At 38.2% G+C, this 14,020-nt stretch overlaps 1 protein-coding gene across 9 annotated transcripts in view; it reads left to right on the top strand.

Annotated features, from left to right (window-relative positions):
• TMLHE (trimethyllysine hydroxylase, epsilon) overlaps positions 1-14,020 on the top strand; it is a 153,346-nt gene that overhangs the window by 53,239 nt on the left and 86,087 nt on the right. For all 9 annotated transcript variants that reach the window (XM_064277833.1, XM_064277834.1, XM_064277838.1 and 6 more), the window contains one exon: positions 3,007-3,188. In XM_064277833.1, coding sequence (XP_064133903.1) covers positions 3,007-3,188 — 182 coding nt within the window. The remainder of the gene's footprint in view (positions 1-3,006; positions 3,189-14,020) is intronic.

Genomic DNA, 14,020 nt, shown 5'->3' with positions numbered 1-14,020 from the left:
ATAGCAGTTCTGACAAAGTGCTGAGCAAATGCTGGAAGAACCATAAGGCTAGAGCACCCTCTAGGGAAACTTAGAGGAAGCAAAGAGAAATAATAACAATAAACAAACACAAAGGAAAAACCCTTTTGGGGAAAGAGAGAAATCTGAAACCCAGAATTACCACAGCAAAGTATTCAGATGCCCAAAGTGCAACAAAAAATGGTAAGAGATACAAGAAAGCAAGAGAAGAGGGTCCAATTTAAAGAACAGAATGAAGAGGCAGAAATCACTCCCATGGAAGTAAGGATAATAGAAAAAAATAGAGGACTTCCAAAAAACAAATTTAAATATGTTCAAGGAATTCAAGGATCACTCAGACAACAAACTAATGAATATCAAAAAAGAATATGAGAATTTTAATAGGGAGATAGAAAACATAAAAAAAGAAACAGAAATACCGGAATTGAGGAACATAATAACCCAACTGGAGTATGCAAGGGAGGGATGCAACAATAGACTAGAGCAGGCGGAAGAAAGAGTAAGTGAATTAGAGGACAAAACAGCTGAACATACTGAATCCCAAGAGAAACACAACAACAAGTGAAAGAAAATTGAGCAAACCCAAATGGAACTTTGGGACACCATCAAGGAGAACCAATATACATATTATGGGGATTCCAGAAGGTGAAGAAAGATACAATATTGGAAGAAATTGTAGCAGAAAACTTTCCAGACCTGAGTAAGGAAATGAACCTGCAAATCTAAGAGGCTTGGAAAATTCCGAGTGAATCCAAAGAGGTCTTCACAAGACACATTGTAATCAAGCTCCTGAAGACCAAAGACAAGGAAAGAATCTTGAAAGCAGAAAGAGAAAAACACAAAATAACATATGAAGGGTCCTTGATAAAACTAAGTGCCAACTTTTTCACAAGAACCTTAGAGACCAGAAGGCAATGGAAAAATATATATAAAGCACTGAAAGAAAAGAATTGTCAACCAAGAATTCTTTATCCAGAAAAACTATCCTTCAAAAACAAGGGCATATTCAAGACATTCCCAGACAAGCAAAAGTTGTGGGATTTTGTAACTACCAGAGCTGTGTTGAAGAACTGCTAAAGGGCGTCCTTCAAGTGGAAAGGAAACAACACTGGACACAATCCAGTACAAGGGAAAGAAAACTGAAAAATAAAGGCGAGCTCTCCAATAAAGGTAATGGCACAGGCAAATGAAAAGGGCTGTTGCAGGGTATTTTAAAGGGGTAAATTTAGTTGGTATGTGCTACAAGTTTCATATCATCAAATGGATAAGAAATAAGTGCAAAGTAATTTTTTTTTTATCCTAACAGACACGGAATATATAATGATATGATAAGTGATACAATAGCAGAGATGGGAAGAGAGAATTTGGACTAGAGCTTAAATATGTTAATATTGTATTCATTTTCTGTTTGTGTGTTAACTGTTGATATCAAGATAAAGTAGTTTTTTTGTAAATGTAAGGCCTGAATTGTAATTTTTATGGTAACTACTAAGAAAGTATTTTAAAATATACAAAGAAGTTAAGCAGGAAGAAAGCAAACAAACTTAATACAAGAAAGCAACAACTCGTATAACAACAAAATTCCAAGAAAAGTAGGGCAAAGAAATTATAAGACACACAAAAAACAAGCAACAAAATGACATAAGTAAGTTCTTCCATATAAATACATATCTTAAATATAAATGGACTAAACTCTCTATGCAAAAGGTGGAGAATGGCAGAATGGATAAGAAAATATGACCTATCCATAAGCTGTCTACGAGAGACACATCTTAGGCCCAAGAACGCAAATAGACTGAAAGTGAAAGGATGGAAAAGAACATTCCATGCACATAATAACCAAAATAGAGCAGACAAAAGAACCTTTAAGCCAAAATCTATTACAAGAGATGGAGAAATATAACCTAAATATCAAAAGAGGCCTCTATGTGCTCTCTTCCTTCCACCCACCTACAAATTTTCAATAAATTTGATGTGTGCTCTCAATTTCTTAGACTGTTATTCATAACCCTACCCCAAGTCATCAGCAAATTCTGTTATGTCCCTAGCCTTTGTGCATGTAATAGTTTCATTCCACATCAACATGAAATTCAGTTCCTTCATCAGCTTACACACCATACAAATGCACATACACACACACATACACTCAAGCAACCAGTTTATGGTTTAGTGAGTTTACTGTGTATTTGAGGGGTCATTGAGAAGGTTCACATCAAGCACCACACAGCCTCTCTGCAGTTGCATGGCTTTCTCCCTCTTTCCACAGAGCAAATTAATTTCTTTTAAGGTCTTATATGCAAAGGGAGTTGTTTTATTAATTTTTCTGAAATCCTGCCACTCAGGCACTCACTAACTCCAGGAAGGTTTATCAAGGCACTTTTCCCAACAGACATAGTTTATCAGTAACAATAATAATAATGATGATGATGATAATAGCTGCTGGCACTTACATAAGGCTTACTGTGGGCCAGACACAGTTCTAAGTACTTTAGTTTTCATACTAACCCCACAAGATACTTATTATTATTATTATCCTCATTTCACAAAGGAGGAAATGGGGTCACTGAGGACTTAAGTAACTTGCCCATGGTCACACACAGTCAGTGGAGAAGAAAGTTAAGGATTCAGGATAGGAATGATTGATAATGTCACAAGCAGAGAGGCATAGAAGGATGAGACCTGAAAAGCAATCATATTTGCTTGGAAGGTAAAAATTCATTAATTTTTGAAGAGCCACTTCAGTTTGGTAGTGGGGCAGAAAAAAGATTGCAAGGCATAAAATAGTAGTATCTGGTGAGAAAGTGGAAGTAATTAATGGTTATAGACCACTTATGCTTAGCTTTTCAGAATTTCTCCTTTGTTTAATCCTCTGTAATTGAAATAATTAAATCTGTTATTTTTCATAGTTATATATGTAGTGATTATTTCTGTAGTCTCATGAAAGTTGCCTTATGTTGTTTTTAATTCTCTTCTTGTTGAATTTTCTAGGATGTGGTGCCACAGGTTGTTCCACTTACAAAGCAGGCTCCAGAATCTGCTGAAGGGAGGAGTCACATGTTGGGCCCTTCAACAGCCCAACTTCAAAAGCTTGTTTCCATTAGGCATCCATGGGCACCATACAGCCTCCAAGTCTCTGAACTGTGCTTGGCAGCAACATGAAGATCATTTTGGTAAGAGATGTGTAGGACTAAGATACTTTTTATATGATCTGAAAATGCTTTCTATGGAGTTGAGAGGACCTCTAGCTATCTCTTTCTAAAATTATCCTAAAGACTATGAGAAAGAGAAAAAGTTGGGACTCTGTCACTCAGTGGACTATTACTAGCAACGCTGTTAAGTATTCCTCTAGAGTAATGTTTCTCAAAGTGTGGTCAGCAGACTATCAGTATCACAGTTGCTACTGAATAATAATCTCTGGAGGTTGGGCTCTGGAATCTGCATTTTTAATGAACTCCTCTGATGACTCTGATATAAAATAACATTTGAGAACCAAAAATCAAGAGTTCTATTGGATATATTAAGATTAAATTGTCTGTGAGATGTTAAAATGGATTTACAAGTCTGGAAGTCCATGCTGGAGATACAAACTTGGTAGTCATCAGCATACAGATGGTATTTAAAGTAATGAAAATAAACGAGATTATCTAAGGAGTTGTATTAGTTTCCTAAGGCTGCCATAACAAAATACTACAAATTGGGTGGCTTACAAGAACAGAAATTTATTGTCTAATAGTTCTGGAGGCCAGAAGTCCAAAGCAACATGTTGGCCAGGCCATACTCCCTCTGAAGTTTCTAGAGGAAGATCCTTTTTTCATACTCCCTCTGAAGTTTCTAGAGGAAGATCCTTTTTTTTTTTTTTTGGTCTCTCTCAGCTTCAGGTAGCCCCACACTTTTCTTGGTGTGTAGGTGCATCTTCGTATGGCCATCTTTCATTTGTGTGTCTCTTCTCTTTTATAAGGACGCCACGCAGATAGGATTAGGACCTACCGTACTCCAATAAGACCTTGTCTTAACTTCATTACATTTGGAAAAAACCTATTTCCAAATAAGGTCATGTTCATAGGTACCAGGGGTAAGGACTTCAACATATCTTTTTTGGGGGACACAATCCAATCCATAACACAAATTATATAATCCATGAAGGGAATAAATAAAATGACAGAGGCAACATTTAGCACAGAAGGAGGATCCAGCAAAAGGAGTTTGAGAGGGAGAAGCTAATGAAAACCAAAACCCATTGCCATCGAGTCGAATCCGACTCATAGCAACCCTATAAGACAGAGTAGAACTGCCCCAGAGGGTTTCCAAGGAGCACCTGGTGGATTTGATGTGCCAGCCTTTTGGTTAGCAGCTGTAGCACTTAACCACTATGCCACCAGGGTTTCCAGAAGCTAATGAGTTAGGAGGAAAAGCAAGTGAGTGTGGGTTCCCAGAAGTAAAGAGAAAAAAAAGTATGTAAGGGAAGAAAGAGTAGATGGTTTTGTCAAATGTTGCTGGGAGAGGTCAGAGATGAAGACTTAGAAGTAACCATTGGATTTGGCAACACAGAGGTCATTAGTGACCTTGACTGGAACAATTTCAGTTGACCTGTGAACAGGGAAGAAAGCTTAATTGGAGTTTGGGTGACTTTTCAGTTTTAACTTGGACATGTAAAGAGCTTGGAAGTAGGCATTCCTGCCCTTAAAACAAGAAAATGCTGGACAAACATAATCAACAATTTCTCTTGGACCTATCAGAGTACTGGGGTTTCAGGGCAAATCACCATTGCAAAATCTGGAGAGACATGTGCCTCCAGAGAGATCAGGACCTGAGATTTGCTTACCTGGAGCAGAAATTGTGGGAAACCAGAAACTGGTAAGAATATTAAGCTAGGGATTTTGAGGAACTCCTGGAGGAGTGAGTGAGTGTGAGAAATGCATGGGAGCTGCAGTTCCACAGGCTTTTCCTCCAGGTACCCCACTAGACACCCCCTCCCCCAGCCAAAGCTAGGGGAGATGTAGAGTAACCATTGTGTACTTTGGCTGGACTCTTTTCCCTTACAGAATAAAAAGACTTAGCTTTGGGAATGACATAGCCATTGGGCAGCAGTGAAATCTCATTCCAGCTAGGGGAAGGGAACTCTGCCTTTCTCCAGCCCCACCCCAATCTTCCTGTCTCACCTAAGAAAAAAAAAGGGAAAGGCTCAATATACAAGGGAAAGGGTTTATATACATGAACTGGGAATACTGCAGCCAGGGAAGAGATCAGGGGACAGGGTGAGAAAAACTTTACCCCTGGAAGAGGGACAAAAACAATTTTAAAGTCCACGTCCTCAAGACACAGGCCCACTGTGAACCCCAAAGACTGAAACTCAATAAAAAGAGAATGATTTCTCCTCCACACCCTACCACTAGCTAATAAGCCTCCATTTAAAATAACAGTGGGTTACAGCTGGAAGAGCTATAAGAAGAAGACTGTCTCTGAGGAACAACACAAAGGGAACGATCAAAGCCAATAAGGGAGACAAAACAAAATCACTAGAGAAATTTACACCTCCTTGTTGTTGTTGGGAAACCCGGGTGGTGTAGTGGTTAAGTGCTATGGCTGCTAACCAAAGGGGTGGCAGTTCGAATCTGCCAGGCGCTCCTTGGAAACTCTATGGGGCAGTTCTGCTCTGTCCTATAGGGTCGCTATGCATCAGAACCGACTCAACAGCACTGGGTTTGGTTTTGTTGTTGTTGGGAAACCCTGGCGGAAACCCTGGTGGTGTAGTGATTAAGTGCTATGGCTGCTAACCAAAAGGTCAGCAGTTCAAATCCGACAGGTGCTCCTTGGAAACTCTGTGGGGCAGTTCTACTCTGTCCTATAGGGTCGCTATAAGTCGGAATCGACTCGACGGCACTGGGTTTGGTTTCTCGTTTGTTGTTGTTAGGTGCTGTCAAGTCCGTTCTGACCCATTGTGACCCTGTGTACCACAGAATGAAATACTGCCTGGTCCTGCGCCATGCTCACAATCATTGTTATGCTTGAGCCCATTGTTGCAGCCACTGTGTCAATCCATCTCGTTGAAGGTCTTCCTCTTTTCCGCTGACCCTGTACTCTGCCAAGCATGATGTCCTTCTCCAGGGACTGATCCCTCCTGACAACATGTCCATAGTATGTAAGATGTGGTCTCACCATCCTTGCTTCTAAGGAGCATTCTGAGCATTCTAAGGAGTATACGCCTCAAAAAAAAAACCCATAAACAGAATAAGCATCAAAGATAGCTCAACTCATAAATCTTACACTGAAGTCTTATTTATATCACTGCCTACTGTCCGTACAACATATCCAGCTTTCAACAACAAAAGTGACAAAATATGCCCCACATCAAGAAATAACACAGTTTGAAAAGACAAAGCAGCATCAGAACCAGACTCAGATATGACACAAGTGTTGAAATTACCAGAAAGAAAATTTTAAATAATAATTTAATAATTTAAAGAGGTCTAATGGAAAAGAGGCAATGCGAAAGACAAAATAAATAATGCCAGCAGAGAGTTGGAAAATATAAGAAAAAATCAAAAGAAAATGCTAGAAATTGAAAACACGATAACAGAAATGAAGAATGCCTTTGACAGGCTATTCAGTACACTGGACACATCTCAGAATAGAATCAGTGAATGTCAAGATAGGTCAATAGAAATTACCCAAACAAAAATGCAAAGAAAAAAAATGTATGTGTGAGGGGAAGGAAGAACAGAAGAGAATATCCAGGAACTGTGAAACAATATCAAAAGTTATAACATATGCATGATAGGAATTCTAGAAGGAGAAGAGAGAACTAAGCAGAAATATATGAAGAAATAATGGAGAACTTTCCAAAATTAGTGACAGACACCAAACCACAGATTCAGGAAGCTCAGAGAATACCAAGCAGGATTAATTCCTCCCAACACATACACACATACACACACACACACACACACACATACACACACACACACACACACACACACCCCTGGGCATATCATACTTGAACTGCAGAAAACCAAAGAGGTAGAAAACACCTTACCTACAGAGAAACATGGATAAGAATTACACCAGACTTCTCTTCAGAAATGATGTAAACAAGAATACAGTGGAATGAAAACTTTAAAGTGTTAAAAGAAAAAAAAAACTACCAACCTAGAATTTATATCCAGCAAAATTATCCTTTAAAAGTACAAAGAGAAATAAAGACTCGCTCATAAAAATTTTCATGAAGTTCTTCTGACAGAAGGAAAATGATACAGGTCAGAAAACTACATCTACCTAAAGAGTATAAGAAAACTAATAAATGAAAATAAAATGCAGTATCTTATTTTTCCTTATTCTTAATTGCACTAAATTGTAATTCACTTTAAAGAAATAACAGTATGTTTAGTGCATATATCATATGTAAAAGTAAAATAAATGACAACAGCATGACAGGGAATAGAGGGGGAAACTAGGAATATTCTGTTATAAGATATTTGTACTACACATGAAGTGATATAGAATTATCTGAAAGTGGGCTTAGATTACTTAAAAGGTATATTGTAAACATTGGGGAGACTACTAAATTTTTTTAAAATATAAATAAGTCAAGAAAACAGATAAAATGGAATCATTAAAAAATATATTCAGTGAAAACCAGAGAAGGCAGAAAATAAGGAACAAATACAACAAATAGAAAACAGCAAGATGGTAGATTTAAATCCAACTGTACCAGTGTTGTTGTTATTGCTGGGTGCTGTTGAGTCAGTTCAGATTCATAGTGACCCCATGTGACAGAGTAGAACTTTCTCATAAGGTTTTCTTGGCTGTAATCTTTACAGAAGCAGATCACCAAGTCTTTCTCCCGTGAAGGTGCTAGGTGGGTTTGAACCACTAACCAGTTAATTAGCAGCCAAGTGCTTAACTGTTTGTACCCCAAGGGCTCCTTAACTATATCAATAGTCACTTTAAATGGCCTAAACATTCCAGTTAAAAGACAGAGATTGTCAGATTGGATAAAATAAGAGAAAAACAAGATCCAACTCTATGTTTCCTGCAAGAAGCCCACTTTAAATATAATGACACAGATAGGTTAAGAGTTAAGGAATAGGGAAAGAAATACCGTGTAAACACTAATCAAAATAGTAGAAACTACATAAATTTCAGACAAAGCAGTCTTCAGAACAAGGAAAATTTAAAGAGCCACATCGTATAATGATTAAATGGATCACTTCTCCAAGAGGACACAACAATCCTAAATGTGTAGCACCTAACAACACAATGTCAAAATGTATGCGGCGAAAGCTGATAGAAATGAAAGGAGACATAGACAAATGCGCAATTATAGTTGGAGACTTTAATACTAACCCTTTCCTCTCTCAGTAACTGATAGATTAAACAAGCAGAAAATGAGTAAGAATATTCATGACCTGACTAACACATCAACCAATTTGACCTAATTCATATCTATAGAACAATCTACCCAACAACAGTAGAATATACATTTTTCTGAATTGCACAAAGAACATCCACCGAGACAGACCACATTATGGGCCATAAAGCAAAGCTCAACAAATTTCAAAGAATTAAAATCATACAGACTGTGTACTCGGAACCATAATGGAATCAACTGGAAATCAATAACAAAAACATAGTTAGAAAAGACTCAAATATCTGGAAATTAAGCTACATACTTCTAAAGATACATGGGTCAAAGAAGTCTCAAGGGAAATTTAAAAAAATATTTTGAACTAAATGAAAATGAATATAGAACTTATCAGATTTTCAGGTAGTAATTAGAACAGTGCTCAGACAGAAATGTATGGCAATAAATGCATAGAAAAGAAGAAAGATCTAAAATAAACCTAAGCTACCACAAAAAAAGCATTTAACAAAATTCATTACTCATTCATGATAACAAATCTCAAATCATTAGGAATAGAAGGAGACAATCTAATAAGTGAAAAGCATTCAGTGAGCATCATACTTAATGGTGAGAGGCTAGAAGCTTTCTTTGAAAGATCAGAAACAAGACAAGGATTTTCCCTCTCCAATCCTGTTCAATATCCTTCTGGAAATCCTAGCTAGTGCAGTAAGAAAAAGAAATAATGGAGAAATACATTGGGAAGTAAAAAATAAGACTGTACTTTCCCACAAGCATTATGATTGTCTATGTAGAAATCCCCAAGGAATGTACAAGAAGCTCATGTAACTAACAAGGAAATGTAATGAGGTTGCATAATACAAGGTCAATATACATAAGTCAATTGCTTTCCTATATACCAGCAACAAGCAATTGAAATTTGAAATTGAGAAAACAATACCATTTCCATTAGCACCAAAAAAAAAAAAAGACTTAGGTTAAGTACTTAAACATAAATCTTAAAATATATGTGCAAAATCTGTGTACAGAATACTACAAAACACTAATGAAAGAAATCAAAGATTAAAATAATTGCAAAGACATTCTATGATCGTGGATTAGAGGATTCAGTGTTGTTATGTCAGTTCTTCCCAATTTGGTCTATAGAGTCAATGCAATCTCAGTTAAAATCCCAGCAAGTTTTTTAGTTTTATTTTTTTGTAGATATCAGCAAACTAATTCTAAAGTTTATGCAGAAAGACAAAGGTACTAGAACAGACAAAACAATTGTGGCAGAAAAAAGTCAGAGTACTCAAATCACCCTATTTTAGAACTTACTTTAAAGCTACAGTAATCAAGAAAGTGTGATTTTGGCAAAAGGATAGACACATACAACAGTGGAACAGAATAGAGAGCTCAGAAATAGACCCACACATATATAGTCAACTGATTTTTGGGCAAATGTGTGAAGGCAATTCAGTGGAGAAAGGATAGTTTTTCAACAAGCAATGCCAGTAAAATTGTATGTCTATATGCAGAAAGAAAAAACCAACCAACCTCAGTAGGAGCCCTGGTGACACAAATGGTTAGAGTGTTTGACTGCTAACCAAAAGGTCAACGGTTCAAACCCACCAGAGACTTCATGGGAGAAAGATGTGGCAGTCTGCTTCCCTAAAGACTTAAAGCCTTGGAAACCCTATGGGGCAGTTCTACTCTGTCCTATAGGGTCACTATGAGTCGGAATCGACTCAGTGGCAGTGGGTTTGGTGTGGTACATGCAAAAAACAAACTTAATGCCACATCTACCGTACGCTTTATGCAAGAATTAACTGGAAATGGATCATAGACCTAATATAAAGCTATAAAACTTATAGAATAAAACAGGAGAAAGTCTTTGTTACCTTGGATTAAGCAGAGTTCTCAGCATGACATCAAAAGCACAATCCATGAAATTAAAAAAAAGATATATTGGACTTTACCAAAATTTAAAAATTGCTTTGTGTATGAAAGGCACTCTTAAGAGAATGAAAAGAAAAGCCACAGACTAGGAAAAAAATAATTGCAAAACACATATCTGAGAAGGGACTTGTATCCAAAATATGTAAAGATGTCTTAAAACTTAACAATAACAAAACACATAACCCAATTTAAAAAGGTGGGGGGAGGAGATCTGATCAGACATCTCCCCAGAGAGAATATAGGGATGGCAAATAATCATATGAAAAGATGCTTAGCATCATTTGTCATTGTTGTTGTTATTAGGTGCTGTCCAGTCAGTTCCAACTCAGCGACCCTCTGTACAACAGAGCGAAACACTGCCTGGTCCTGTGCCATCCTCACAATTGTGTTATGCTTCAGCAAGTTAGAACCACAATGAGATACCACAGTATATATACCTATTAAGAATGACTGAAATCCAAAAAACTTGAACAATACCAAATGCTGGCAAGGATGTAGAACAACAGGAATCCCTATTGCTGCTGGAAATGAAAAATGGTATAGCCACTTTGGAAGATAGTTTGGCAGTTTCTTATAAAGTTCAACATAGATTTATCAGCAGTTGCTTTTCTAGGTATTTGCCCAACTGATTTGTGAACTTATGTCCATAGAAAAACCTGCACATGAACATTTATAGCAGGTTAATTCATAATTACCAAATATGGGACACTACCAAGATGTCCCTTGGTAACTGAATGAATAAACAAACTGGTACATCCATACAATGGAATGCTAGGGTTAGGGTTAGAAATGAGCTACTAATTCATGCCACAGCATACATGAGTCTTAAATGCATTTTGCTAAGTGAAAGAAGCCTGACCAGAAAGGCTACATAGTGTATGATTTCATTCATATGCCATCTGTCTAAGTTATCTAGTGCTGCTACAACAGAAATACTACAAGCGGATGGATTTAACAAAGAAAAATTTATTCTCTCACAACCCAGGAGGCTAGGAGTCCTAATTCAGGGTGCCAGCTCCAAGGGAAGGCTTTCTCGCTCTGTCGGTTCTGGGGGAAGGTCCTTGTCATCAATCTTCCCCTAGTCTAGAGGCATTGCAGGGACTCTGAGTCCAAAGGACGCCTTCTGCTCCTGGCTCTTCTTTCTTGGTGGTGTGAGGTCCTTCTCCTCTCTACTTGATTCTCTAATATCTCAAAAGAAATTGACTCAAGATACAACCTAACCCTGTAGCTTAAGTCCTGCCTCATTAATGTAACTGCCTCTAATCCTGCATCATTAACATCATGGAGGTAGGATTTACGACACATAGGATAGTCACATCAGATCACAAAATGGTGAACAACCACACAACTGCAAATCATGGCGTCGCCAAGTGGACACACGTTTTGAGGGGACACAATTCAATCCAAAACAGATAGTGTAATCTGTTGGGTAATGCACTGGTGGATACATGACCATGTGTATTTGGCAAAACCCATAGAACTTTATATCAAAAAGTGACTCTTAATGTATGCAAATTTTAAAAAATCAATCAGAAAGTCAGTGGATCCTAGGATGGAATACAGCCTGTGACAAATGAATCTAACTGTATTACAAATGTATAACATACTTCATTGAAAGGGATGAGGGGGAAAGATGCTGACATAGTTAACTTTAGAAAGTGGTGTTTTGACTGGAATCTGTAAGACTAAAGACAAAAGAAACATCACATAAATACTGTATTCTAGTTAAAACAAACCCTAGTGGCACAGTGGTTAAGTACTCGGCTGCTAACTGAAAGGTCAGCAGTTCGAACCCACCAGCCAATCTGCAGGAGAAAAGACCTGATGATCTGCTCCTGTAAAGATTATAGTGTAGGAAACCCTATGAGGCTGTTCTGTTGTTGTTAGGTGCCATCGAGTCGGTTCAGACTCATGGCGGCCCTATATGTACAATAGAACGAAACACTACCCAGTCCTGCGCCACCCTCACAATCATTATGCTTGAGCCCATTGTTGCAGCCACTGTGTTAGTCCAACTCATTGAGGGCCTCCCTCTTTTTCGATGACCCTCTACTTTACCTAGCCAGATGTCCTTCTCCAGGGACTGATCCCTCCTGATAACATGTCCAAAGTATGTGAGGCATAGTCTCGCCATCCTTCTAAGGAACGTTCCGGCTGTACTTCTTCCAAGACAGATTTGTTCATTCTTCTGGCAGTGTGTGGTATATTCAGTATCCTTCGCCAACACTATAATTCAAAGGGGTCAATGCTTGTTCAGTCTCCTTTATTCATTGCCCAGCTTTCACATGCATATAAGGTGATTGAAAACACCTTGCCTTGGGTCAGGTACATCTTAGTCCTTAAAGTGGCATCTTTGCTCTTCAACACTTTGAAGAGATTCTTTGCAGCAGATTTACCCAATGCAATGCGTCTTTTGATTTCTTGACTGCTGCTTCCGTGGCTGTTGATTGTGGATCCAAGTAAAATGAAATCCTTGACACCTTCAATCTTTTCTCTGTTTATCATGATGTTGCTCATTGGTCCAGTTGTGAGGATTTTTGTTTTCTTTATGTTGAGGTGGAATCCATACTGAAGGCTGTGGTCTTTGATCTTCATCAGTAAGTGCTTCAAGTCCTCTCCACTTTCAGCAAGCAAGGTTGTGTCATCATCATAACGCAGGTTGTTAATGAGTCTTCCTCCAATCCTGATGCCCCATTCTTCTTCATATAGTCCAGCTTCTCACATTATTTGCTCAGCATACAGATTGAATAAGTATGGTGAAAGGATAGAACCCTGATGTACACCTTTCCCAACTTTAAACCATGCAGTATCCCCTTGTTCTATTCAAACAGCTCCCTCTTGATCTATGTACAGGTTCCTCATGAGCACAATTAAGTGTTCTGGAATTCAGATTCTTTACAGTATTATCCGTAATTTGTTGTGATCCACACAGTTGAATGCCTTTGCATAGTCAGTAAAACACAGGAAACATACTTCTGGTATTCTCTGCTTTTGTTCAAGATCCTTCGGGCATCAGCAATGGATATTCCTCATTCTACGTCCTCTTCTGAATCCAGCTTCAATTTCTGGCACTCCACTCTTCATGTACTGCTGCAGACACTTTTGAATGATCATCAGCAAAGTTTTACTTGTGTGTGATATTAATGATATTTGTCATGTCCCCAAAAAAATATGTGTATTAACTTGGTTAGGCCATGATTCCCAGTATTCTGTGGTTGTCCTCCACTTAATTTTATATAATTTTATGTTAAAGAGGGTTAGAGTTGGATTGTAACACCCTTACCAGGTCACATCCCTGATCCAGTGTAAAGGGAGTTTCCCTGGGGTGTAGCCTACACCAGTTTTTATCTCTCAAGAGATAAAAGGAAAGGAAGCTAGCAGAGAGACGTGGGGACTTCATACCACCAAGAAAGCAGCACCTGAAACAGAGCACGTCCTTTGGACTCGGGGTCCCTGCACCTGAGAAGCTCCTCAACCAGGGGAAGATTGATGAGAAGGACCTTGCTCCGTAGCCGACAGAAAGCCTTCCTCTGAAGCTGATGCCCTGAATTTGGATTTGTAGCCTACTAGACTGTGAGAGAATAAATTTCTCTTTGTTAAAGCCATCCACTTGTGGTATTTCTGTTATAGCAGCACTAGGTGACTAAGGCAGAATTTGGTACCGAGAGAGTAGGGTACTGCTCTAACAGATACCTAAAATGTGCA

This window comes from Loxodonta africana, chromosome X, assembly GCF_030014295.1.
Source record: "Loxodonta africana isolate mLoxAfr1 chromosome X, mLoxAfr1.hap2, whole genome shotgun sequence".
Lineage (NCBI taxonomy): Eukaryota > Metazoa > Chordata > Mammalia > Proboscidea > Elephantidae > Loxodonta > Loxodonta africana.
Note: the sequence above shows the minus strand (reverse complement) of the source record. Positions and strands in the feature narration are given on the sequence as shown.